This window comes from Oryx dammah, unplaced genomic scaffold (assembly GCF_014754425.2).
Source record: "Oryx dammah isolate SB20612 unplaced genomic scaffold, SCBI_Odam_1.1 HiC_scaffold_1, whole genome shotgun sequence".
Classification (NCBI taxonomy): domain Eukaryota; kingdom Metazoa; phylum Chordata; class Mammalia; order Artiodactyla; family Bovidae; genus Oryx; species Oryx dammah.
Genome location: NW_024070185.1, coordinates 52,750,996 through 52,778,059, shown reverse-complemented (window position 1 = coordinate 52,778,059; position 27,064 = coordinate 52,750,996). Strand labels below are relative to the sequence as shown.

Below are 27,064 nucleotides of genomic sequence, written 5' to 3'. Positions count from 1 at the left end.
CATAGATAAATTATCACAAAACCTATTAGAAAGTATTTTAGTTCCATCACTCAAGTCTATCACTTATATTGCAACTTTCTCTGTCTGTCCAAGCAATATCTCAGTCTAATATTAATGTAAAGCCCCAGCATCATGTTTCATATAGGTTGTCTGGGCATCTATACATATTTAATGGCGATAGGAATGGTTTGATGTTGTAAACCATCAAACCTTGGTTGCCATGTACAGTGTCATGAGTTTGGAGGGCCTCCTGAACAGCAAATTGGAATATGAGGAGGGGGAGGGATAAAAACATTTGGTACAACTGGGGAAGGTGCTTTATTGTACAAGGATGCATTGTACTCGTGTGTGAAAGAAAGGACTTGGCAAGTCAGCCTTTTCTCCTCTCCAGGTATTTCTGCTCCTCAGACCCTCCCTGCCCTCTGAAGCAGCACCCCAGCCCTGCCATGGCTGGGATTAGCAGTAGGAAAACCCTTAAATGTTTAGGGCTTTCAGGCACAGTGGCCAGTTGTTTCAAGATCTTAGGGCAGGGGATGTGCGGGAGCAATTTCCTGGGGCCTAAACGGTGTTAGTCACAAGAGCTGATGCTTAAGATTACTCCAAGTGACATGGACACTTATGTGTCCTTAATAAATTGTGTGTGTGCTATTTGTGGCCCCTAAAGCACAGGCCCTGGGGTTTAGGATGGCACTACCATGCAGCATAAACTGCGGAAGTACTCAGCAGTCCCTTTCCAGGCCCCCATGTCAATTTACTAATCCTGATATTGACCAACGCTGCCACACAGTCCTTTCTTCTCACTTCATTCCTTTTAAAGACTGCTGACTGCATTTTTTCACTTGATTTGTCTTATTAGGAACTGGTGAAAGTGGCAAAAGCACGTTTATCAAGCAGATGAGAATCATCCATGGGTCTGGCTACAGCGACGAAGACAGAAAGGGGTTCACGAAGCTGGTTTACCAAAACATATTCACTGCCGTGCAAGCCCTGATCAGAGCCATGGACACCCTGAAGATACAGTATGTGTGTGAGCAGAATAAGGTAACGTGCTTGAGAGGGTGGAAACCGTTTGTGAATGCCACGCTCTCCTCCTCTGGTCAGTCCCCGTCTCTGAACTGAAAGATTTACCGAGTGCTTGCATCAGAGGCCAGAAGAAGCTCTTGAGCTCAGACTCGGGTAGAGCGCCTCCAGAGGAGTGTGATGAATTTAGGCACAGTGTTGCGGCCCTATTTCTGCAGAAGCTCTGGCACAGTGGTGGTGTGCGGCTGCCTGGTGTGCAGTCATTTCAGTGCCTTTTTCTTGGGGTGCTGAGAAAAGGAAGACATATATTTACATTTCCTCTTTCAGCTGGTTACTTTCTTGCTTTGAGCAGTGGTGGTCTTGGGTTTACAATGGACAACTTTTTAAGAATTCCTAGTCTTAGGAGATATTTTCATAAATGTCCTGCAGACTACTCAAGAGAAGTCAGTGGGTTTTGTTTGTTTCTTTTGGAAGCTAGCCCTTCTTAGGAGCTAACTGATACTTTAGGAAGAGGAATGCTTGTGTCTCGACTAGCAAGGGACTCTCCCAAAGTAATGGTATCAAGTTGCCATTTGCTTTCCTCTCTCTGTGGGTTATTTAAAATCCGTATCTGTTTGAGACTATAGGAGAATAATGAGACAGGAAGGTGGGAGAAGGAGACAGTATTTTCTAGGGTGTATAGGAATGTAAATCCATGGGAAAATACTATGAGCTCATTAAGAATCTAGACGACAGAATTTCTTTAAAATAACTCATACCAAGTTATAAGACAACATGATGATAAAGAGAAAAATTCCAAGATGAGTCCCTTGTGAATTGATTAGAAGAATTTAGCTGCTCAAAAGCTGGAATAGTGGCTTAAATATGGACCTCAGGAACTGCTTTATCATGAGCTTGTGGCACTTGTTTTTATGTGTATTATACAGAGTTTCAAAGCAGTATGTCTAATTTTTTTATCACTCAGTGACTGCATTACACAGGAAAACTCAACAGGCACCAAATTTTAGACATACCTTTATAGTGTGACTACAGCTTTGTGTCTTTACTACCATTTCCTTGCTGTCTTGAGGAAGGAAGGAATGTATAATATCTCACCCACAGCTTCAGCCTTCCACAGCGTTATGTTGAAAAGCGTGTGTGTGTGCATGTGTGACAGATGGGGGTGGTGGTAATGGTGGAAATTAACCTTTAGAATATCTGGTGCCAAGTTATATGAGAGGTGTGTTATGAACAATGGGAAATTCTACAAGTAACTATGATTTCTTTACAAGTTGGCTTTGAGTATGTGCATTATATCTTTTGGGGTTTTTTTAATAAGCATATTTTAATTTTTTGAATTTTCATTATACTATTTGAATGTGTACAAAAAAAAAAATCACCCTGTACAAGCTATTTTAAAAACTAGGTCATCTGTGGAAATTTAAGATTATTTCAGAGTAAAGATAGGTCAGGAACATCCTTGTGGTGATGTTAGTTAATCTACTTTCCTCTTTGGTAAAAAGGCATTTTGTTTCCCAATCATAGTGGGGTGACTGGGAAAAACTTGGAATTTAGGAATGGGTTTGTAAACAGGCCTGTTGGGAAGAGAAGACTCAAGTGTGAGTCAGTTCTCCTTACATTGGCAACATGTGTTTGTAAAAACCCAATCAGATTTAGGAATCAAGGTCTCTGGATTTTTGTTTTGTTTTCCCTCAAGGTCTTCTAGAGGTACTCTGAGTTTGTGTCTCAAATAGAAAGGTTTTACAGGGCTTGACATTCCACCACCTTCTTCTGTTCTCTTGATCTGAATTCTTTTCCATAAAGCCATGTCCCCTTGCCCGCTCATCTGCATTAGTTTCCTCCAGCTGCCATAACAAAGCACCTCAAACTGGGTGGCTTGAGACAGATTTCTTCCTTCCGACTTCCGGAGGCTCGAAGTCTGAAACCAAGGACCTGGTTCCGGCTGGAGTCTCTGTTCCATGCGTCTTGCCTGGCTTGTGGGGGTTGCTGGCAATCCGCAGTGTCCTTTGGCTTGTGGATGCTTCCATTCAGTCCCTGACTCTGTCTTCACGTAGAGTTCTCCCCCTGTGTCTCTGTGCTCACAGGGCATTCCCCACTGTGTGTCCATTTCTCCCTCTTCCCATAAGGACAGCAGTCATTGGATTAGAGCCCATCCTAATTCAGTGTGACCTCATCATAGCTTGATATATCAACATACACTCTATTTCTCAATCAAGTTACTTCTGAGATTTGGGGTTTGCACGGATTTCAAGGCAACACTATTCAGCCCAGTATGGTCCGACCTCTGCCTGCTCCCATGAATGTCATGTCCGTTAGCAAAATACTTTCACTCCATTCTAATATCCCCTAAAGATTTAACCCTAAAAAGAGCATCAACTCTAAGCCTCAAATCTGATCTAATATCAATTCAGAAGGCCTCCAGTCTCATCATTTAAATCCTATATATCAGGTATGGTGAGACTCTGGATGTGGTCCATCCTGGAGCAGAATTCTCCTGTGAAACTAGGAAGTGAATTAATCGTACCTTTGTCCCCTTCTCATTTGCTGTCTCTGGCTCCATTCTCAATGCCTTCTTTCTACTTCAAGTACCTGCATTCATGCTTCATCAACTTCCTCTTATCTCTCAAACATATGCCAGGGGTGAACCACATATTGAAATGGCTTAAAGAGATGCTTCCCTGGTGGGCTCAGATGGTAAAGAATCTACCTGCAGTGCAGGAGACCTGTGTTTGATTCCTGGCTTGGGAAGATTCCCTGGAGAAGGGGATGGCTATCCACTCCAAACTGTTGCCATGGAGAATCCCATGGACAGAGGAGCCTGGCAGGCTACACAGTCCATGAGGTCGCAAAGAGGTAGACATGACTGAGCGACCAACAAGGAGAGGCAAAATGTTGAGAAGAAGAAAATCACTGGATCGGTCCTACAGATCTGGGCTCTGTTCATAGCTCCCTTGTAGGTCTCAGATGGGAGTCTATAAACTTTTTGTATAAAGGGCCAGAGAGGAAATATTTTCAGCTTTGAAGGCTATACAGTCTCTGCTACAACTGTTCAACTCTGTGGTTGTACAAAACCAGGCATGAATGATGCATAAAAATGAGTGAGGCTTGCTTATAAACTCTCTTTACAAAATGTGAAAACTATTCTTAACTCATGGGCCAAACAAAAACAGGCCAGGAGAGGATGGAGTCCATGGACTGGAGTTGCTGACTCAGTCCTAGGGGAACCTGTGGAACCTCTTCCACATGGAAATTTTGATCAATGTCTTCTCTATTATTTTCTGAATGATTTCTTCTGTGGGCTAGTCCTGATCACAAATGTGAAATTATAACCAGTTACCCTTCTTAGGTCATAAAATGATCAAATGATTAATGCTCCAGGGGTTTAAGTAATTACTTAAGAAAGTGAACAAAAGTGAAAGTGAAGTCACTCAGTGTGTCCCACTCTTTGAGACCCCGTGGACTGTAGCCTACCGTCTCCTCCCTCCATGGGATTCTCCAGGCAAGAGTACTGGATTGGGTTGCCATTTCCTTCTCCAGGGGATCTTCCTGACCCAGGGATCAAACCCAGGTCTCCTGCATTCCAGGCAGACGCTTTAACCTCTGAGCCACCAGGGAAGCCCAATTACTTAAGACATGATCTATTTTCTTTACAAAGTATTGCTTCATTTAAAACAATTGACTAGTTAAGATGAGTATGAACAAAACTAATTAGCTTTTCTTTTCAGTCCTCTCACTTCTTGTTGCTGAATATTTATTTCTATTTGATTTTTTCACAGCTAGAAACACTTTCTTAAAAATATGTAGAGGAGGATTAAGAGCACTTCTAGAGGGTTTTATTTTAAATGTTAGCAGGATTATGTCTCAGCCAGTTTGTTGAAAATCTTTGCTTGTTACATGACAGGCTGCTTTTGAGAGGAAATTTATCAGAAATTCAGTGTTGCATTTGGTTTTTAACCAATATGTTTACTCAATTAAGATTTAGCCTTGAAGATTATTTTCTTATACATTGCCTGCCTTTTTTTCCCTAAAGAAATGATTCATATGTACTTGCTCACTCTGTTGATAAGCCTTAATTTTTATGAATGTCTCTCAAGAGTGTCATAAGCACATATTAGAATTTATGACTTCTTGAATAAATATTACAGAGGCGTTTACTCAGTGTCAGGACTCCTAACATTGAATTAGCTTATATATTACGTTGCCTGGTGATGATTTCATAGAAAAGCTTCTTTTTTTTTTTAACTCTTTGTAGTGTCTCCAATTTGAGAAATTCTTACTCTAGGCCTGTAGTATGGTGAAGGAAATCTTATCTCCTTTTAAGATTCTGCAGAATCTGCTTGGATGATTTAGATAAGAATTTCCCAAGGGCAAAGGACAGCCCTGCCTGACTTTTCAAAAATGCTTGGTTTTAAGAACAAGGGCTACAGATTCTTTGGGTAGCTGACCCCAGCTTCTTCCCTGCCCTCCCACTTATAGGAGCTCTTCACCACACTAGGGTCACATCATATGTGCATGTAACTTGTTGTTATTCAGTCGATAAGTTATGTCTGACTTTTTGCAACCCCATGGGCAGCACACCAGCCTTCCCTGTCCTTCGCCATCTCCTGGAGTTTGCTCAAACTCATGTCCATTGACTCAGTGATATCATTCAACCATCTCATCCTCTGTTGTCCCCTTCTTCTGCTTTCAATCTTTCCCAGCATCGGAATCTTTACTGCAAGGGCTCATCATAAAAACAAAAACAGCATCTTTAAAAAGGAGAGTTAATAACTGAACAGTAAGAGGAGTATTTTGCCTGCCATTTGCCTCAAGTACTTAATTTGGATTTCAGTGTTTCTAGAAGTGTGAAGTCTGAAATTCCCTTCAAAAAGCATCTTTGTCTTCTAGCAGAAGCTTGTGCTGGATTCCAAGTCACACTTGAGGCAGGGGACGTGGGCCCTCCAGCCAATCACAGCTCTTGAAAGGCTGAATTTGGGGGGTTTAATTGACTCACAAGGTCTCTGCTAATTTTCTTTCGAGTTTTTCAGGTTCTACATTTAGGTAAGCAGACCTCTTTGTTGTCAGTTTTCTGTAGTGTCTTGAGTTTCAGGCCTTTGGAACAGGATGCCCCCTCTCCTGACTGCTAGGTATATCAGGAACAAGCAAAACCATGGCCCTCAGCCCTGGCTGCACATTGGCATCTCCTTGGGAAGCTTTTCTATTGCTGCCCAAGGTACCACCCAACAGAGAGCTGGCGCTAAGTATTCTTGGCATGCAGCCAGACCTTTTGGATTGATGTTGAGAAACCTCCCAGGTGACTGTTAGACAGTCAAGTTTGAGAACCACTGATGCTCTATATGTGTCTTATCACTGTCCAGAGGCATTCATTTTGGATTCCACTTTATCAGTCTCTCTGTAGAGGAAAGGGAGACTTCTGGTATTCTTTTCCATGGGCTGACCTAATTAACCTCCATCCAAAGGTAAACTGTGTCGCCAGCATTGAGGATGTTTTAGTTCAGCAGTACGAGGGGGCTTCGGTGAGATGAGGTGATGGTAAGCTTGACAGCATCTGCAGGTGATGTTTTTGAATTCAGGGCAGACTCTGTGTTTGTTTCCTTTGAGTCTTGGATGAGCCTAGCACAGCATCGTGCTGAGAGCGTCCAGGGGTGGGGTGGGAGTCAGGGGAGAAGGAGGAGTTGCATCTTGTTCTCTGGAAGTCACCTTACGGGGCCTTCTCACCCTCCTTTTCCTATTGTTGCTACATGGAAGTTATTTCTTTTTATTCAGAAAAGACTCAGAGATGCAGGTTATGTTGATAATATATGCAATGTACAGATATACTTTATAATAAAAATACCTTACAATTTTGTTTTGTAAATAGAGACATTTTATTAGGAAGTTAATATATATAATATATAGGTTATATATAAGTATATACAATATATATATACATGTTATATAATACAAGTTATATATTTTCCACTCCTTATTAATAGATATTTTTATTTATTGAGATGGCAGTTCACTAGGTATATAAAACTTAAACACCAAATATCCAACTTCATGCTTAAGCAATAAAGTCTGATATTTATGGGGTAGGATTGCAGGAGATGTTTTCTAATACCAAAAGAAGCTCCGATCATGTCTCATATCTGTCTATGTCTAACTCTTCCAGCTTAACTTTTCTCAGAAACCAAGGCTGAATTTCCAGAAGGGTCTATTAAAGACACGTGAGGAAATCGAGCACAGTTAGTTAAAAATGGTCAATTTACATGGCTCTTTATAGAAAAATTTCTCAGAGCTTGATGTATATTAAGAACCCTTATTTCCTAACTTTTATAATGTCTATTTAAATATACTTTTCAGTCCCACTTCCTTATCCAGCTTGAAAAGTCAGAGTCTGCGTGAGTCTCTTGGGAATAGGGAGGCCAATATTCAGACTTCGGCTGTAGCCCAGGGTCACTGTTCTCTGGCACGTGTTAAACCCAGGCTCTTTCTTCTCGAGTCTTATTGGATATTTAAAATGGCGTGATGCATTTTTCTCCTTACTAAAAACTTGGAGTTCTAGCCAGTGTCACAACAATCCTGTGCTGGAGTTTTTCCATTTATCCCAACAGTTCTCTGATTAATCAATGTTGACATTAGTGTGAAAATTGCTTAATCAGCTTGAAATATAATAAGTTGGAAAATGAGAAAGAACAGGATAAAAATGAGAAAAAAACTGATTTTCTGCTTAATCGTTATCACAAGAAAATCTGACCACCCACTGCCCATTGGGAGATGAAGAAGATTTGAGGTCAGCGATGAGTAATGAGATAGTCTGGACCATTGAAATGTTAAGTTCTTCCTTAACCTCAAGGCTAGGTATGAACCTACCACATGCAAAGAAATGCTTTTAAAAATCTAGTGAAAAGGGAAAATCTCACAAAGTTACAGTCCAGGAACTAGTGTGACCATCAGGCTATTTGAACACCTATCCATCCATCTAATATATGTGAAACATTTTCTTTGCATCTTTTAAATTGCACCCAACTTTGTTGCTATCTTAATATACAAAGGGGAACATGTGAGACTCACAATTCAAAACTCCTTGACAAAAGTTAGAATCATTATTGGTGATGCTAGTAAAATTCTTTTTTTAAAAATCTTGTTGCAGTATAGTTGATTTAGTCTGTTGTGTTTTGCTGCTATACAGCAAAGTAACTCAGTTACACAAAATGTACTTTTTCATATTCTTCTCCATTATGATTTATCACAGGATATTGAATATAGTTCCCTGTGCTATACAGTAGGACCTCGTTGTTGGTCCACAAAAATTATTATATCCAAGTTCAGTTCAGTTCATTTCAGTCGCTCAGTCGTGTCCGACTCTTTGCGACCCCATGAATTGCAGCACGCCAGGCCTCCCTGTCCATCAGCAACTCCTGGAGTTCACTCAGATTCATGTTCATCGAGTCAGTGATGCCATCCAGCCATCTCATCCTCTGTCGTCCCCTTCTCCTCCTGCCCCTAATCCCTCCCAACATCAAAGTCTTTTCCAATGAGTCAACTCTTCACATGAGGTGGCCAAAGTATTGGAGTTTCAGCTTTAGCATCAGTCCTTCCAATGAACACCCAGGACTGATCTCCTTTAGGATGGACTGGTTGGATCTCCTTGCAGTCCAAGGGACTCTGAAGAGTCTTCTCCAACACCACAGTTCAAAAGCATCAATTCTTCAGCACTCAGCTTTCTTCACAGTCCAACTCTCACATCCATACATGACCACTGGAAAAACCATAGCCTTGACTAGATGGACCTTTGTAGGCAAAGTAATGTCTCTGCTTTTGAATATGCTATCTAGGTTGGTCATAACTTTTCTTCCAAGGAGTAAGCGTCTTTTAATTTCATGGCTGCAGTCACCATCTGCAGTGATTTTGGAGCCCAAAAAAATAAAGTCTGACACTGTTTCCACTGTTTCCCCATCTATTTCCCATGAAGTGATGGGACCAGATGTCATGATCTTAGTTTTCTGAATGTTGAGCTTTAAGCCAACTTTTTCACTCTCCTCTTTCACTTTCATCAAGAGGCTTTTTAGTTCCTCTTTAGTTTCTGCCATAAGGGTTGTGTCATCTGCATATCTGAAGTTATTTTCTCCCAGCAATCTTGGTTCGAGCTTGTGCTTCTTCCAGCCCAGCGTTTCTCATGATGTACTCTGCATATATGCCTATGCCCCAACTAGTAATGCTGAAGAGCTGAAGTTGAACGGTTCTGTGAAGACCTACAAGACCTTTTAGAACTAACACCCAAAAAAGATGTCCCTTTCATTATAGGGGACTGGAATGTAAAAGTAGGAAGTCAAGAAACACCTGGGGTAACAGCAAATTTGGCCTTGGAATACTGAATGAAGCAGGGCAAAGGCTAATAGAGTTTTGCCGAGAGAATGCACTGGTCATAGCAAACACCCTCTTCCAACAACACAAGAGAAGACTATACACATGGACATCACCAGATGGTCAACACCGAAATCAGATTGATTATATTCTTTGCAGCCAAAGATGGAGAAGCTCTATACAGTCAGCAAAAACAAGACCAGGAGCTGACTGTGGCTCAGATCATGAACTCCTTATTGCCAAATTCAGACTTAAATTGAAGAAAGTAGGGAACCATTCAGGTATGACCTAAATCAGGTATGACCTAAATCAAATCCCTTATGATTATACAGTGGAAGTGAGAAATAGATTTAAGGGACTAGATCTGATAGATAGAGTGCCTGATGAACTATGGATGGAGGTTTGTGACATTGTAGAGGAGACAGGGACCATCCCCATAGAAAAGAAATTATATCCAAAGTCCTTCACAATTTGCTTTCTCTTCACGGCAGAGCCACACTCATTTTCTGATGGTAGAGAGGGGACAGATGTGTCGAACTGCTCTCTTCTCAGCTCTGCCTTTTCTCATCTCCCAGTTTCCTCACTGTGAATGAATGCCATAAACATGTGCCAAGAGGTAAATTAACCCTCAGGTTTGTTTTGGAGTCTTGCCGAGAGAATCATCTGCTCACCTGGTTTTATTGAATTTAGAGGTAGATTTTTATTAACTCGTTAATAAACTCTGCAGGATTATCCTAGGCAAACCATTCTAGAAAGCATCCTTTATAAAAAGCTTTTCCCAATGCAGGGGACCCAGGTTTGCTCCTTGGTTGGGGAACTGAATCCCACGTTCTTCAAGTAAAGATCCTGCATGCCAAAACTAAGACTTCTGTGTAACCAAATAAATTTTTCTTTTTTAAAAAAGCTTTTTAAAAAATTAAGACAGGGACTCAAATGGGACACAGTAACTAATCAACAGAAACAAATTGTTAAAGGTTTGTGTATATGTATCTGTGTGCATGAGTGTGTGGGTAGGCGTGAGTGAGTGGGCATATTTACCAATAAACCTACCTTCAGAGTTAAAAGCATATTCATTAGAAGCCAAAACAGTTGGCTGTTTTTTTTTTTTTTTTTTTCCCACTGACACATCCTTTTGGAAACTCAGATGTTTCCAGGGAGCTTTGAGACATTGCATCTTATGTACTTCCCCTTGATTTCCTTTTTCTTTAACTTTTTATTTTATATTGGATTATAGTTGATTTACAGTGCTGTGTTTCAGGTGTACAGCAAGGTGATTCAGTTATACATATGCATATATCCATTCTTTTTCAGATTCTTTTCCCATATAGATTATTATAGTGTATTGAGTAATGTTCCCTGTGCTATATACTAGTTCCTTGTTGACTGTTTATTTTGTATGTAGCAGTGTGTATATGTTAATCCCAAACCCTTAATTTATCCCTCCCTAAAAAGCCTCTTGATGAAAGTGAGAGTGGAGAGTGAAAAAGTTGGCTTAAAGCTCAACATTCAGAAAACGAAGATCATGACATCCAGTCCCATCACTTCATGGCAAATAGATGGGGAAACGGTGGAAATAGTGTCAGGCTTTATTTTTGGGGGGCTCCAAAATCACTGCAGATGGTGATTGCAGCCATGAAATTAAAAGACACTTACCCCTTGGAAGCAAAGTTATGACCAACCTAGATAGCATATTCAAAAGCAGAGACATTACTTTGCCAACTAAGGTCCATCTAGTCAAGGCTATGGTTTTTCCAGTGGTCATGTATGGATGTGAGAGTTGGACTGTGAAGAAGGCTGAGCGCCGAATTATTGATGCTTTTGAACTGTGGTGTTGGAGAAGACTCTTGAGAGTCCCTTGGACTGCAAGGAGAGCCAACCAGTCCATCTTAAAGGAGATCAGCCCTGGGATTTCCTCTCAAGGACTGATGTTAAAGCTGAAACTCCAGTACTTTGTCCACCTCATGTGAAGAGTTGACTCATTGGAAAAAACTCTGATGCTGGGAGGGATTGGGGGCAGGAGGAGAAAGGGATGACAGAGGATGAGATGGCTGGATGGCATCACTGACTCAATGGACATGAGTCCGAGTGAACTCCAGGAGTTGGTGATGGACAGGCACCGGGGTCCAGCCCCCGCAGGATCCAGGGAAACCTGAAGGAGAAACGGCGTTGGCGATTGATTTAGAGAGAGAGATAAGGAAATAATGTTGTAGATAAGAAAATAGAGGAGAGAAGAAAAGAGGCTGGTGTTCCTTGGTTTATACAGAAAATCAATAAAGTCTCAAGACAAGAGACTTGCACCGTCTACGTGAGGCCACAGGTACCCTCCCGGTCTCCCGGGGGAGTGAAGGCACAGGGCGCCTTCCAGATCAGGTCTTAGAAACCCAGGCAAATAAGTAGACACGGCGGATCTCTGTACTCCAAATGGGAACTAGCCTGAAAGAGAGAGTAAAAGGAGGAAAATGATTGACACGAGGAGATCATGCTGCTTTGATGAGCGAGATCCATAGCTTTATTTTTAAACGGTACTTATATACTTTTTTGTACATAGAGGGAAATGAAAGATGCAACGTCATACAGAGTCAGCCCAACATTCCAGCAGTATTGCCCTTATTGAAACCATGATTTTTATGCATACCTTTTCCACAAAAGATGTTGTGTACAGTATCTTCTGGCCTTGGAGGCCTGTGAACATTTTATGACCCTCTTTTGATAAAGGCTGCTCAACCAGAAAACTTATTTTCCCTCAAAGTGTTTTTTCTTTATATTTCTAATCTATGTCAGCCTCAGAAAATGCCAAACAGAGTTACATTTTTCACAGAGCAAAGGTGCAGTGAGTTACAAGAAAGAACCAATTAGCTCAAAAGTCTGATATGGTTAAATTCAAGGCTACACTTGTTTTTCTAGTGTTCTCACTATGTTAACTAATGCATTCCCAGATGCACAGTGGATAAGAGATGTGGGAACTTAGCAACAAGCATTGGCCCAATAATGAAATCTTACATCAGCATTAGCACTACTCTAATAACTTTTAACTCTTTCAAAGGCTCTATGTTTTAGGCTTTCCATGCCTCTCACAGTTGGGAGGCTGTAAGTAATCACATGCGTAGCTGTAAGAGTCTGGATATACCTGCTGAGCAAGCTAGAATGCTAACAGAGGGGGTTTGATTTGAAATATTCCTCTCATGTCCAGGAGACTTATTAGCTATAGCCCTAAGTTGATTTTCTCCAGAGAAAAGTGGTCAGGGTTAGCCCCCTGTTAATGTCAGAGGAGTTGGTGAAAGTCATGAAATAGTAAAACAGACAGATTCTGGTTTTGGGGTAGATGCTCGAGAAAGCCTAGGGAGCCCCTTGAGTTCTGAAGCCTTGCTTAACAGTTCTCTTCCACATGACCTTTGTCATGGGTGGGATCTCCCGTGGTGGCCTCCGGCAGACAGGGAGGCCTGGCGTGCTTCGATTCATGGGGTCGCAAAGAGTCAGACATGACTGAGCGACTGAACTGAACTGTACCCCTTTGGTAATCGTAAGTTTGTTTTCTTAGTCTGAGTCTGTTTCTATTTTGTAAATACGTTCATTTGTGTTGTTTTTGTTTTAGTTTTAGATTCCACATATAAGTGATATTGTGTGACACTTGTCTTTCTCTGACCATCTTCATTCTGACTGTCTCTAGGTCCAGCCGTGTTGCTGCAAATGACATTATTTTGTTCTTTTTTATAGTTGAGTGATATTCCGTTGTATATATGTACCACCTCTTTATCCATTTCTCCACTGATGAATATTTAGGTTGCTTCCATGTCCTGGCTGTTATAAATTGTGCTGCAGTGACCATTCTGGCACATGTGATTTTGCACAGTATCGTTTTCTCTGGGTATATGCCTAGGAGTCAGATTGCTGGGTCATATGGCAGTCCTGTTTTTAGTTCTTTAAGGAGCCTCCATACTAATCTCTATAATGGTTGTACCAAATTATATTCCCACCAACAGGGTAGGTGGGTTCCCTTTTCTCCTACCCTCTCTAGCATTTACTGTTTGTAGACTTTTTGATGATGGCCATTCTAACTTGAGTGAGATGATACATTATAGTTTCGATTTGCATTTCTCTAATAATTAGTGATGTTGAGCATTTTTTCATGTGCTTTTTGACCATCTGTATATCTTCTTTGGAGAAATGTCTAGTAAGGTCTTCTGCCCAATTTTTATTTGCATTTTCTTTTTTTTTTTTTTGCTTTTGATTAACATGAGCTATTTGTGTATTTTAGAGATTAATCTCTTGTTGCAAATATTTTCTCCCATTCTGTGCATAGTCTTTTCATTTTGTTTATGGTTTCCTTTACTGTACAAAAGCTTTTAATTTTAACTAAGTCCCATTTGTTTATTTTTGTTTTTATTTTCATTATTCCAGGAGGTGGATCCAAAAAGATATTGCTAGTGATTTATGTCAAAGTGTTCTGCTTGAGAGTTTTATAGTATCTAGCCTTACATTTTGGAGAAGGAAATGGCAACCCACTCCAGTGCTCTTGCCTGGAGAATCCCAGGGACAGCAGAGCCTGGTGGGCTGCCGTCTGGGGGGTTGCACAGAGTCGGACACGACTGAAGCTACTTAGCAGTAGCAGCAGCAGCAGCCTTAAATTTAGATCTTTAATCAATTTTTAATTTATTTTTGTATATGGTGTTAAAGCATGTTCTAATTTCATCTTTTTTACATGTAGCTGTTGAATTTTCTCAGCACCACTTATTAAAGAGACTATCTTTTCTCCATTGTATGTTCTTGCCTCCTTTGTTGTAGATTAATTGACCATAGGGGTGTGGGTTTATTTCTGGACTTTCTATTGACCTTGATTTCTGACACCTAAAACTTTGTCAAGTTTAATTAAGTATGATCTAAAGTAATGTAAAATGGGTTTCACATCATTACCATTGCTTTGTATCTTCCCTAAATTTTTAAACATTCTGGCATTTTATGTGTCTGTAATTAGCTGTAAAGATATAGGCACATTTGTTTCAGTTGACCATTTATGGATTTGGTTAGAAAATTATTTGCTTTTGTGTGTGCGTGTATAAAGAACAGAAAGCTGATTAGTTTTTCTAGATTCTCTTTATTAAAAAACACATCTAATCTAGTCTTTTAGTCATTTAAATAGTTACAGTGGAACTAGTTGCAAAGAGGTTGAAATCAATAGGAATAACTTGGTATTTTAGGTGCCTCAAAACTCTGCCTTCCATTTATTCTGAGAGCTTGAGTGGTTGAATGATGCCATCTGTGGGAGACCATCATGATTAACCAGTGGCCACCAGTTCTCCCCAGGACCCCAAACTCTCCAGCTCCTGTTGTATCTCTGCTTTGTGTTGACATGGAATATCTTTCCTAGTGAGCTGTGTGGAGGCTTCGCTTTGGGGGTTAATCATCATTTATCATTATTACCATGAGTGATCACTATAATTTCGATCAGTCCATTTGTAGAGCCCTGCAGTGTTAGGAATTTCCCCAAGCAAGAAAGTCTTTCTTTGCAAGTTCAAGTTAGTTCTTGGTGTGCTAGAATGAGACCATGGCTGACATAAAGTTGAATTTGCCTCTGCCTCTCATTTACATCCTCAACAACCTTGGACAGATCACCAGTGCTCTGTCTTTGTATTTCCTTCCTTAACCGAATGCTATGTTGGCTCCCTGTGATATTCCAAAATTTAAACATGTAAGTAACCTACCTTCAGAAGCAAAAAATTGCATTTTGCTGTGTCCTAAAAACTACTTTTCTCACCAAGATTTTTTAAAATTTTATCTTACTAATTTCCTAATTAATAAGACATTACACCAGGTATTAATATAATGTTATATATAATGTGTCAGCATAAGTTATTTTATTTCATATAACCTAGGAGTTCTTTTCAGATATAGTGTCTGCATCTCCTGAATCTACTCTCACATTTCACTATGAGAACAAGCATCTGTGGATGAGAATGTACCTTACAGAAATCTTGGGTCACAATGATAGAAAGATGAGGCAGGATTCATGCAGTGTCTTTCAAGTTGCTTGATTTCCTTAAAAAATTGTAAATGACAAGTTTAAAGGATTGGAGAATCTTGCTTAGCATATTGTCTACTGAAAAAAATAACCACGACATGAGAGTTATGAGTTAAATTTTATTTGGGGCAAAATGAAGACTATAGTCCTGGAGACAGCATTTCAAAGAGGAACTGCTCCAAAGAGGCACGGTGGCAGGTCAGCATATATGTGATTTTGGTGAAGGGGAAGTGCATGCAATCAGGCACATACCTCTTTTCAGAAGGCCGCTGCTAGTCATGAGGAGCAGATGTCACCATGAAGGATGTTAGTGCTTTTCTAGATATGAGGAGATGCAAGAATTGGGCTCAAAATTTTCTTCTGGAAGACCTGTTCTGACAGTTTTTTCCAGAGCACAGAGTGCCTCATTCTGGATCTCTGCCCTGCACTCGGTTCAGGGGATGTTGAAGCTCAGCTGCATGAGGTCATGATTTAATTCTTGGGGAGGGAGACAGTAAGTGCCAATTTGTAGTTGGCAAAATGATGTGATTTCTGGTGATTTCTTCACTCCCTTCCTCAAAGAGAAGTGTCCAGGTTGGACCAGAAAGTTGGTGGCTCTGGCTGTCCACATCTGATTCTAACCCAGGTGGTGTACTTTGTTTCAAGGGAAACCAGGAACTTGTCCTTTTGATTACACTCTCCATTGTCTTATCCACTAGGGACAAGTCATCACCACTGTACCGAGCTGTTCATTTTTATTTTTCCCATTTGGCCAGAGATGACCTTTCTCACTATCAGTAAAGGTGATCAACCACCCCCTAATCCCATTGCAAAGTCCATTCAATTTGGGTATGAAAGTCTGCTTATGCTAGTTTTGCATCCCTGCTTCCAGATGGGTAGTATTTCTGCCACTAGAGGTTAACGTGAATGGCTGATGATGCCTAATACTCACTGCCACCTAAGAAACTTAGAGATGAAGACCCAACCCATATCAATAGTAGGCACTTGCTGTGTCTTTGTTTTATGAATCAAGTGAATGTACAAGCTAAAAGTGTTTTCTTGATGAAAAGCTGGGCCCACGAGGCGATAAAACGGATAGCTAGCCTAGAATCCTAGGGCTTCCGGAGTCTAACATTGACTGGCTTTCCTTGAAGCAGGGAGCCCCGAGTGAAGATCTCCTGCTGCTGCTGCTGCTGCTAAGTCGCTTCAGTCGTGTCCGACTCTGTGCGGCCCTATAGACAGCAGCCCACCAGGCTCCTCTGTCCCTAGGATTCTCCAGGCAAGAACACCAGAGTGGGTTGCCATTTCCTTCTCCAGTACATGAAAGTGAAAAGTCAAAGTGAAGTCGCTCAGTCGTATCCGACTCTTAACGACCCCATAGACTGCAGCCCACCTGGTTCCTCGTCCATGGGATTTTCCAGGCAAGGGTACTGGAGTGGGGTGCCATTGCCTTCTCTGAAGATCTCCTAGTGGCCCCCATCTCCTCAGTGAGTGTCCGCAGCTCTTGCAGGAACACCTGCCCCATGCCTCTGTCAGTGGTTCTCTTTCCAGTGGTGAGAGCATGACAGCACTGTCTCTCCTGGCTGCTGTATCATGTCTGTTTCCTTCAGCTCTCAGACAAAGGTGGTGCCCCCCAAAAATATGCCTTTAAAATTCTAGGTGGACAGTATTAGAAATCTCCAGTTGTTACATCATAGTTTTGGCATTAAAAACAAAATATAATCATCCAAATAGGCTTTTTTTTTTTTTTACAAGCATCCTAGCTTTGGCGTCAGCATCTCGACTGCTACCCTCTCTCTCCTTCAGCTCTGGACACGGTAATCTCCTGTCTCTTGAACCCAGGAGTCCTGATGCCTCTTCAAGTCCAGGACTTTGCCCATGCTCTTGCTTGCTCTTCCCTCCTCTCTTTGCCTAGCCAAGTCTTTCTTGGTCTCCACTAGACATGAAGGCCAAGAACACGTGTGCATCCACATACCTTTGCAACTCCAGCACTGACATACACGCAGGCCAGTTTGCTAAAAAACTATTCACTGAAGAACCAATTTCTGGGGCAAACAAATCTGATTTTTAGGATCCCACACATAAGTTTTTTGTTTTGTTTTAACAAGCATCCTGGCTTTGAGATCAGCATCTCAACTGATACCCTCTCTTTCCTTCAGCTCTGAACAAAGTGACTTCCTATCTTTTGGCCCAGGTGATCAGGGCGACATTCTGGCCTCTCCTGAGCTTGTCTCTGACAAGCCTTCCAGCCTCATCTGCTCTCCTTGGTGGATTATGTCTTCCAGCACATCCCATGCCTCTCTGTTTGCTCATCTTCTCCATCCTTTGGCGCATCCTGACACCCATCCCCTCTGTACTCATACATAGCTAACTTCATTTATTTGTCTTGAGTAAGGTATCTGCTATAGTAGCAAACTTTCTTTGATACCTTCCTCTCCCATCTTCTCTGGGATGAGGCATTCTTTCCAATACACTCATAGCAGGTTGTATTAACAAAGTACATTGTAATTATGCATCTCTCCCACTTCAGTCTAGGAGATCTTTGAAAGTGGAAATCATATTCTGTTTATCTCTACATCCCTTTGGGCTCAATAATTATTAGCAAAGTGACGTTAAGACCTTGTGTGAAGTCATGATCCCCACGTTTCCTGAGAGCTTTGTCCATGGGGTGAAATCCGCAATCTCAGAGGATGACTGAGCTGTTCTTCACATGATGGTTTTTGCATTCCCTTTGGACTTGTGATAATGGGCAAAAAGGAACAGAGTCTATAAGACCATATTTTTCCTTTTCTAAGAAATATTGAGCAATTGGAAATATTGCTTCTGAGTTTCATGATAGTTCAAAAAAGGCTTGCAGAGTCATGGGGCTCCAAATCCCTTGCAGTAAGCTTGGGATAGGGCATATTCAGCCCTTGGGATGTGTTTAATGAACTACAAAAGTACTCCGACTGTGAGAGTTGGGTCAGTGGTGATGATTCTTCAAGCTGAATCACCAGGCAGTGGTTTGGGAATCCCACGGGGCTAAAAAGAAAAAAAATGGTGCCATAGGAAGAATGGCTTTTTGATGAGCTTGAGAGAGACAATAAATAACCCTCTTCAACAACCAAATTCTAAAGTAATCGAGAAATAAGACAAAGAATTGAGGTGATCAGTTCATTATTGCTAAAGTTAAGGGTAGAGAAGGTGGCTCATAACTAAGGCATCTGACCTTTCTAATACTAAATCCAGAATGTGATAGACTGACCCATAGGGTCGTCATTAGCTCTGGGAGACCCAGGCTTGACCCACAGGGGCAGGACTCCAACAGCACAGAAGAGAGGAAGGAGCAGAGGGAAGGACCGCCCCTCGCTGACATGCCCCCCTAGGGAGAGTGGTTGTCACCTGTGTCGTAGCGTGTGTCCGAGGCCCTCTCTTCCCGTACTTAGCTCCCTCAGGGAGAGAACTGTATATACTGCTGGGCATTAAAATGAGTGTGAACCTGTGCTGGGCTTTATTGAAGATGTTCCATGGTGGCTCTGTGGTAAAGAATCTGTCTGCAATGCAGGAGTCACAGGTTCGATCCCTGGGTTGGGAAGATCCTGGAGGAGGGCATGGCAACCCACTCCAGTATTCTTGCCTAGAGAATCCCATGGATAGAGGAGCCTGGCCGTTCATGGGGTCACAAAGAGTCGGACATGGCTGAGCGACTAAGCACGCATCATTTTATCTTAAGCAATCCTTCAGTGTGGGTGCTAGCAGTTGCCCCCACTTTAGAGATATACAAACTGAGGTTTATGGAGGTTGAATGACATCCCCAAGAGCACACAGGTTTTGTGTGTCAGAACTGAAGCTGAACCCAAGCAACTTCCCAGGCAGAGCTGTTAACCCCTATGCTTTGAACTTCTCTATGGTCATATAAGGCCATGTGCAGTGGAGGTCCTGGGTCGTCACTTACAGTTAATTATGAAAGCGGTAAACGATGTGAAAGGAGGATTCTCTGTCTTGAAATCTCTGTTCCTGGCTGCTCTCATTAATTCCTTTTCCCCTGGCTGGAATCCAGCCAGCTCACACAACTGTCAGTGCTATCTCAATCAGTATTTACACAAAAGGGTCATGCAATTAAAAAAAAAAAAAGCCAGAAATATCAGAATGTTAGTACATCTGTTGGATGAAGTTTAAGGATTGGTGAGCTATCTGTTAAGTGGATTTGAGATGGTTGCCTGGAGAATACATTTTTTCCTTTCCCTAGATGAGAGAGGTAAACAAGCCAGAAATGATTTCAAATTTGTTTTGCAAATTGGAATAATCAAAACATAACAGTGACCTTTGAACCAATGCCAGAGAGTTAGGAAAGATTAAATAAAATCTGAAGAATATATTCTGATAATGGCATAAGTGGGGTTCCTTTTGGCTTTGACATTCTGCCTGGATTGCATCTCAAGTGCAGTTATGTGTTTTAACCCATTTCACCCCGATCTATTCAGTCCTCGGGACCTGCTCATGAGTTCAGTTTAATTCAACTGGAAGAATCACAGGAGGAGTAAGAAGAGGGCTGTGAACATGATCTCTTTCTGCGTGCCAAGCTGCTTCAGTCGTGTCTGACTCTTTGCATTCCTACGGACTGTAGCCCACCAGGCTCCTCTGTCCATGGACTTCTCCAGGCAAGAATGTTGAAGTCCATGCCCCTGTCCATGCCCTCCTCCAGGGGGTTTTCTTGACTGAGGGATCAAACCTACATCTGCCGCTTCTGCATTACAAGCAGATTCTTTACCACTGAGCTACCAGGGAAACCCATGATCTCGCTCATTTCCCCCCAAAGCACACATACTTGCTGCACCTCCAAGCTCTCTGTCTCAGTGAAGAGCAGTCCCTGCCTCCCAGTGCCTTAGTGAGCTGGCACAGGGCACCTGCACAGAGAACATGGATCTTCTGCCTTTTGTCCAACTTTAGGGACCCTTTGACATTGTTGGGCTCTACGAGTAAGGGAGCAAAGCAGGAATTGAAATTGTGTCCAGCTAATTAGCTGGATAATTTGGACAAGTTAGTGGTCCACTCTAAGCTTCCTTCCTTGTTTTAAAAGGAGGGACTGGACTGATGGATCTTTGCATTTTTGAACTGTAGAGGCATGAAGGATCCATCTTAGAACTAGGGAATAGCACAGTGAGGACATTCTAGGATTTCATAAGGCTGTGGTCAGCTTAGGAAAATTCTTTTAACTTCTATTCTTTTCTGCCTTAAAAAATACACTTTTTTTTTTCTTTCTGAGACAAGAAAATGTCTGGTACCCTGCAGTCTTAGAGCTTGAGTTTCAACTCCCATAATATGGAGATAATTTGGTGCCTTCCTGACTTTGGCTGGTTCTGAGACCTTCTTCCTTGGCCCCCAAAGGCTGGGCTGCTTCGTCACTTACCACATAATATTTGAATCCAAGGGCTGGACTCTATCATCACTTATCGCATAATCTTTGAATCTTAGAGCATCTCCAGACAAGATGTCTGCTCATTCTCTCCCTTTTCTCTCTGTGGACACTTTTCAACTTTTGTAGTTCTGTCTGCTCTGGGAGCTACCTCCTAATTATATCCTAGGAGCCTGATATAGAAAAGGCCAAAGGAAACATTGCTTTTCTGTCTCCCTGGCTGTCCCAGGGGCATCTTGGAGGCTGCTCCTTAGTGAGATGCCCAGAGGCCATTGACTGGGAATCAAACTCAAATGTGTGACAAGGACCCATCTGAGAGTAGTGTGCTTTGGCATAAGGACTGAAGGATATTCTTACTGTACTCAGGCTTATCTGTTTAAATGTGATTAAACATTCTTGACTAATATTGAAATAAAGTACTTATTTCATCAGTTCTGGTGAAGCAAAAGCCCTAAAGTGTCAACCCAATGAGAATATATTCAAAGGGAGATTCATCCTGAATCCCACTCAGGAAGTATGATTTTAGAGTCGGATTTTCAGAACTTGAAAGAACCCTCAAGTATCCTCTAGGTCAACTCAAGATCTTTTCTATTTGGTTTAGGTAATTGAAGTCTAAAGAGATTAAAAGCTGTGCCTAAGGCAAGTGAGGACTGTGAAGAATCCCGTAGGGTTCTGTTTCACGTCAGTCTAGTAGGGATCTAAACATGAGGCTTCGAGTGAGGTTCTGAGGTTTGAAAAACCACCTTGTCAGTTGTGAAGATCATAAATTGAAGAGGCATCTATAAAGTACTGTCTCTTTATTTTTCAATTCATGCTTTATATAGATTGGGGCATTGTTTTATTTTTGTGCTTTTCAAGTAACTGTTTCTCTCAATTTTTTTAAAGAAAAATTTCACAACTGGAAAAAATTTTGAAAGAATAGCACAATGAACACTTAATGTACCCACTGTTACTTGGAATCTTGTGATTCTCTCCCTTCCTTCCTGTCCCTCTCTGTACTTTTTGCTCATGTGTGCACACACACACACTTTATGTAAGTAAAAGTCAGCTGTAGGCATTGTGATGTCACCCTTAAGTACTCCAACCAGTGTCTTCTCAGAGCCAGAGCATTCTCCCACAGAACCACAATCGCTTTTGCATACCCAGGGAAGTTCACTTTGTAGCTTTAATATTATACAGTAAAAAAGTGCATATCCAGATGTCTCCATATGCCCCCAATATGCCCTTTATACCCTCTATTTTTAATCTAGGAAAGAATCAGGAATTGCATTTAGCAGTCATCCTTATTCTCCTTTAAATTATACTATCCCCCATCTTCTAATGTATGTCTCAAATGATATTGCTAGTTTAAAGAGTTTTGGCCAATTACCTTATAGAATGTCCTGCAATCAGGATTTATATTTTTGTTTTCTCATTAGATTTAAATATTTTGGCAAGAAAAAAATATAGAGGAAACCCCATACAGCACAGGTAGGAGTGTAAAGATGCAGTCACTTTGAAAGAGAGTCAGGCAGCTCCTCAAAAAGTTAAAAGAGAGTTCCATATGACCCAGCAATTCCTCTCTTAGGTATATACCCAACAGAATTGAAAACATAGCTTCACACAAAAACCTGTAAATATATGTTCGTAGCAGCACTATTCGTAATAGGGGAGACAACACCAATGGATAATAAAAGGTGGCATATCCACACAATGGAATATCGTTTGGTAATAAAAAGGAACGAGGTACTGATGCATGCTACAACAAGCATGAAAACATTATGTTTTATGAAAGACGCCAGTCACAAAATGTCATATTTTATAGAATTCAATTCATATGAAATTTCCAGAACAGGCATATCCAGAGAGAGAGAGATCTGTGGTTATCCAGGGCTGGGGGAATTGGGGGAAATGGAAAGTGACTGCTAAGGGGTATGTGGTTTCTTTGGGAGGTAGTTAAAATATTCTAAAAATTGTAGTGATAGAAGCACAGTTCTGCAAATGTAACTAAACATTACTACTGAATTGTGCACTTTAAGTTGTATATGGTATGTGTATGGTATGTGAATTGTATCTAAACAAAATTGTTACTAGAAAAGAAAGAATACTATGTGGTGATGTGTCCTTCCCGCTGGGTACTTTCAGTTCAGTTCAGTCGCTCAATCGTGTCCAACTCTGCGACCCCATGAATCGCAGCACGCCAGGCCTCCCTGTCCATCACTATCTCCCGGAGTTCACTCAGACTCGCGTCCATCGAGTCAGTGATGCCATCCAGCCATCTCATCCTCTGTCATCCCCTTCTCCTCCTGCCCCCAATCCCTCCCAGCATCAGAGTCTTTTCCAATGAGTCAGCTCTTCTCACGAGGTGGCCAAAGTAATGGAGTTTCAGCTTTAGCATCAGTCCTTCCAAAGAACACCCAGGGCTGATCTCCTTTCGAATGGACTGGTTGGATCTCCTTTCAGTCCAAGGGACTCTCAAGAGTCTTCTCCAACACCACAGTTCAAAAGCATCAATTCTTCAGTGTTCAGCTTTCTTCACAGTCCAACTCTCACATCCATACGTGACCATTGGAAAAACCATAGCCTTGACTAGACGGACCTTTGTTGGAAAGTAATGTCTCTGCTTTTGAATATGCTATTTAGGTTAGTCATAACTTTCCTTCCAAGGCGTAAGTGTCTTTTAATTTCATGGCTGCAATCACCATCTGCAGTTATTTTGGAGCCCCCAAAAATAAAGTCTGGGCACTTTAAGAGCTACTTAATCCCAATTTGTCCTGCTATTGTTTATGCTAAGCTTTGATCACTTGGGTAGCATGGTTCCTGTCAGATCTCACCATTGTGAAGGTGTCTCTCACCTTGAGATTAATAAGTAATCTGAAGAGTGACGCTTAACCACTGTGTGGACATCCTGTTCTCCACCTATTAGTATCCACTGGTGATCTTTGCAAGTAAGATCAATTTCCCAGATGAATACAAAATGATTATTTTTAATGGTCATATTTCTTCCATTTATTAACTAGTAGCTTTCAGTAGAGAAACTATGCTTTTCTCTCTTTTCAGTTTAGTTCAGTCACTCAGTTACGTCCGACTCGTTGTGACCCCATGGACTGCAGCATGCCAGACTTCCATGGCCATCACCAGCTCCTGGAGCTTGTTTATGTCCATTGAGTCAGTGATGCCATCCATTATTAAGCAGAATTATCACATGACCCAGCAATTCCATATCTGAGTGTATCCCCAGAAGAACTGGAAGCAGGGGCATACACTTCTGTGTTCATGCCAGGATCATTCACTGCAGCCAAAAGGTGGGAATAGCACACGTGTCCATCTACAGATGAGTGGACTAAAAACAGGTGACACATATGTTCAATGGATATCATGCCACCTTAAAAAGCAATGGAATTCTGATACATACTACAGCATAGGTGAATGTGGAACATGTTATGCTGAGTAAAACAAACTGACACAAATAGTGTTTGGTTTCCCTTATATGAGGTACATGGGGTGATCAAATGCATGGCTACAGAGTAGAATGGTATTTGCCAGGGCTGAGGGGAGGCAGGAATGAGGAGTTATTCTTTAATAGATACAGAGTTTTGGTTTTCAAAGATGAGAAAATTCTGGTGATGGATGATGGCTACTCAACAAGGTGAATGTATTTGATTCTGCAGAACTGTACACTTAAAAAGTTAAGATGGTAAATTTAATGTTTATGCATATTTTATCACAAAATCCCCTCATTAGATTCTTGTTTACTCTTTTTTGTTTCGATATATTATCATTATTACTCTTTCTGATACTGGAAATTGGCCACCAGGAAGCCCTTCAAGCTACTCCTATTCCCTCTTGGACACAGCCATCTCTCCCTGATTCCAATTACAGGGGGATTGTAGTCAGAAACCAAGATTGGGACGCTTAGTGAGCTCATCATTTAGTCATCATCCGCTTCTCACACTTTGAGTAGATAGAGCTAGGAAAACAAACACACACTCACGTATATGCACGTATACCTAGTACTTATACACACACATGCAAATATATTTAGACATATTCTTCATTAGTCTCCAATTTAAATCTAATACCACATTTCCCCCACCTCTCCTCAGTTCATATTTATCCCCCTTCTTCCACAGTAACAATTCTGATTCCCAAGAATACCTACATATTTACTAATTGGCTCTATCCTTTAGTGAGCAAGAGTTTCAGATTTATCATACTAACACCACAAATCATTTTAAACACTAAAGAGTAAAATTTACACATTCAGATTACTCGGAGAAGGCGATGGCACCCCATTACTAGCAGTGCTAAAAGTATTTTCTGGACCTGTTTTCCTTTCTTCCTTACTGAGCAGAGAGGGTGAGATTAAGGTCATGGTGGTGTTTGTGTTATTCAGTCGCTAAATTGTGTCCAACTCTTTGTGACACCATGGACTGTTCCTCTGTCCTCCGCTATCTCCCAGGGTTCATTCAAATTCATGTCCATTAAGTTGGTGATGCTATGGTGGTGTTGATAGAGATTAAAAAGAGAAAGGAAAGGGAGAGTGGGAGGGATGAGGAGAGAGAAAGAGAATGAGAGTGTTTCAACATTTAAAGTTTTCACATGAAAAACCCCACTAAATAAAAGTGAGGTATAGTAGAAGTAAGAATTGGGAGGAGAGGAGCCAATTAATTAAAAAAAAAATTTTTTTTTTAAAGAATCTGGTTTGCTGACTTTTGGAGTAAATGCTTTATATGTTTACTTAGACAAGAAATAGTACAGAAGGTTAGACTCAGTGAACATAGAGAGAAAGACAGATGTTTTTTATGAATTCCGATAAGATTTTTATCCTGTGTGGGGAGTTCAGTTGCTGCATTTGGCTTTGATGGTGACATTTTCTCAGACGTGGCATTTGATCCGGCAGACATGCTCTACATGGTTGTTCTTGAAACGAGGAATTGATTTATTTTTCAAAGGTTCTCCTGCCTTTGGAAGAGAACCAAATCTCTCTTTCAAGTTAGGGAAAGAACTTCCTTTGGAGACCTAACCTCTTTCTCACCCCAGCAAACCATTTGGCCTTTTGTGTACAAGTTGGGTAAGCATACTTAAACATGAGATTCTTTTTCTTCCTTACTGAATGCTCAAACAAGCTATTTTTCCTGCTATTGGAGTATTCTGATTTCTAAGAGAGATGGTGGAATGGTAGTGGAGACACTCTGAAACAGGCATCCTAAGACCTATCTTGGTCACAGGTAATGAGTCTTCTCAGGAACTTTTTCCTCTGTAAATATTCCTGGCACTTGGCCTTCACAAGAGAGCTCTGTGTGGTCCTGACAAGGTTGCCTTGCAGGCTGAAGGCCTACGGGAAGCAGGTTCCCTGTGAAAGCAGGCTTCGTGAAACAACACTCCGGTTTGTATAGTCTCAAGTGTGTGATCAAATATTTAAGGCCTTTAAAAAATGACAGTGTTTATAAGGGCCCTTGCAAAGAATTTTTGATGGAAGACAGTGAAAAGATTTGTTTCCATTACTCATAGCTTCAGTCCACTGTGATGGGAGTTGTTTAAATTTTCAGTTCTTAGATGGAAACTTAACAAAAGTGGGTGATGAAAGTTGTTGGAATGGGTAATTTGGGGCCAGGATGAGTAGAGGGGTGACAGTGTTCTCCCTGGAAGCAACTTTGTGTGCAAGCCATCCATTGCTTCTCCCCTGGAATCCGTGTGTTCTGGCCTGTGTAAGGATGTCAGTGTCTTTGCATGCTCAGTCAAGTTAGATATTTGTTATATTCCACAAAACATTTTTAGAAATCTGTGCAAGCACATATTAATAGTTCATGTCCGAAGGAGTGGGGAAATGGGAGGGATATTAACATTATGTATTTCCTGAAGTCAATTTTCACTTAGCAATTTCTTCTGTATTTCTATGGGAAGTTCAGTTGAAGCTTTTGAAATCGTTGCACAGAAATGGTTTACTCAGCATGAAAGCGTTTACTGGGAGCCCCCTATCCAGGTTCCTTACCTTTTACAGCTTTATCTCTCCCTAAAACTCCTTGAGGGTCAACCCATGAGGACTGGTATTCATCACACCCCACCAGAAACAGTTGGTTAACTCCTGAAGACTGGCATTCAAAACAGGTCCTGCCATGTTTATGCCTTAAATGCACTACCATGTGTAAAATAAATGGCTCTTGGGAACCTGCAGTATAGCACAGGAAGCTCAGCTCAGTGCTCTGTGATGAATGGGATAGGGGTGGTGAGAGGGATGTGCAAGGGGGAGGGGATATATGTACACATATAGCTGATGCACTTCATTTACAGCAGAAACTAACATAATATTGTAAAGCAACTGT

At 41.3% G+C, this 27,064-nt stretch overlaps 1 protein-coding gene across 1 annotated transcript in view; it reads left to right on the top strand.

Annotated features, from left to right (window-relative positions):
- Positions 1-27,064, top strand: part of GNA14 (G protein subunit alpha 14) — a 190,654-nt gene that overhangs the window by 113,868 nt on the left and 49,722 nt on the right. Inside the window, exon 2 of the mRNA XM_040257621.1 lies at positions 857-1,041. Coding sequence (XP_040113555.1) covers positions 857-1,041 — 185 coding nt within the window. The remainder of the gene's footprint in view (positions 1-856; positions 1,042-27,064) is intronic.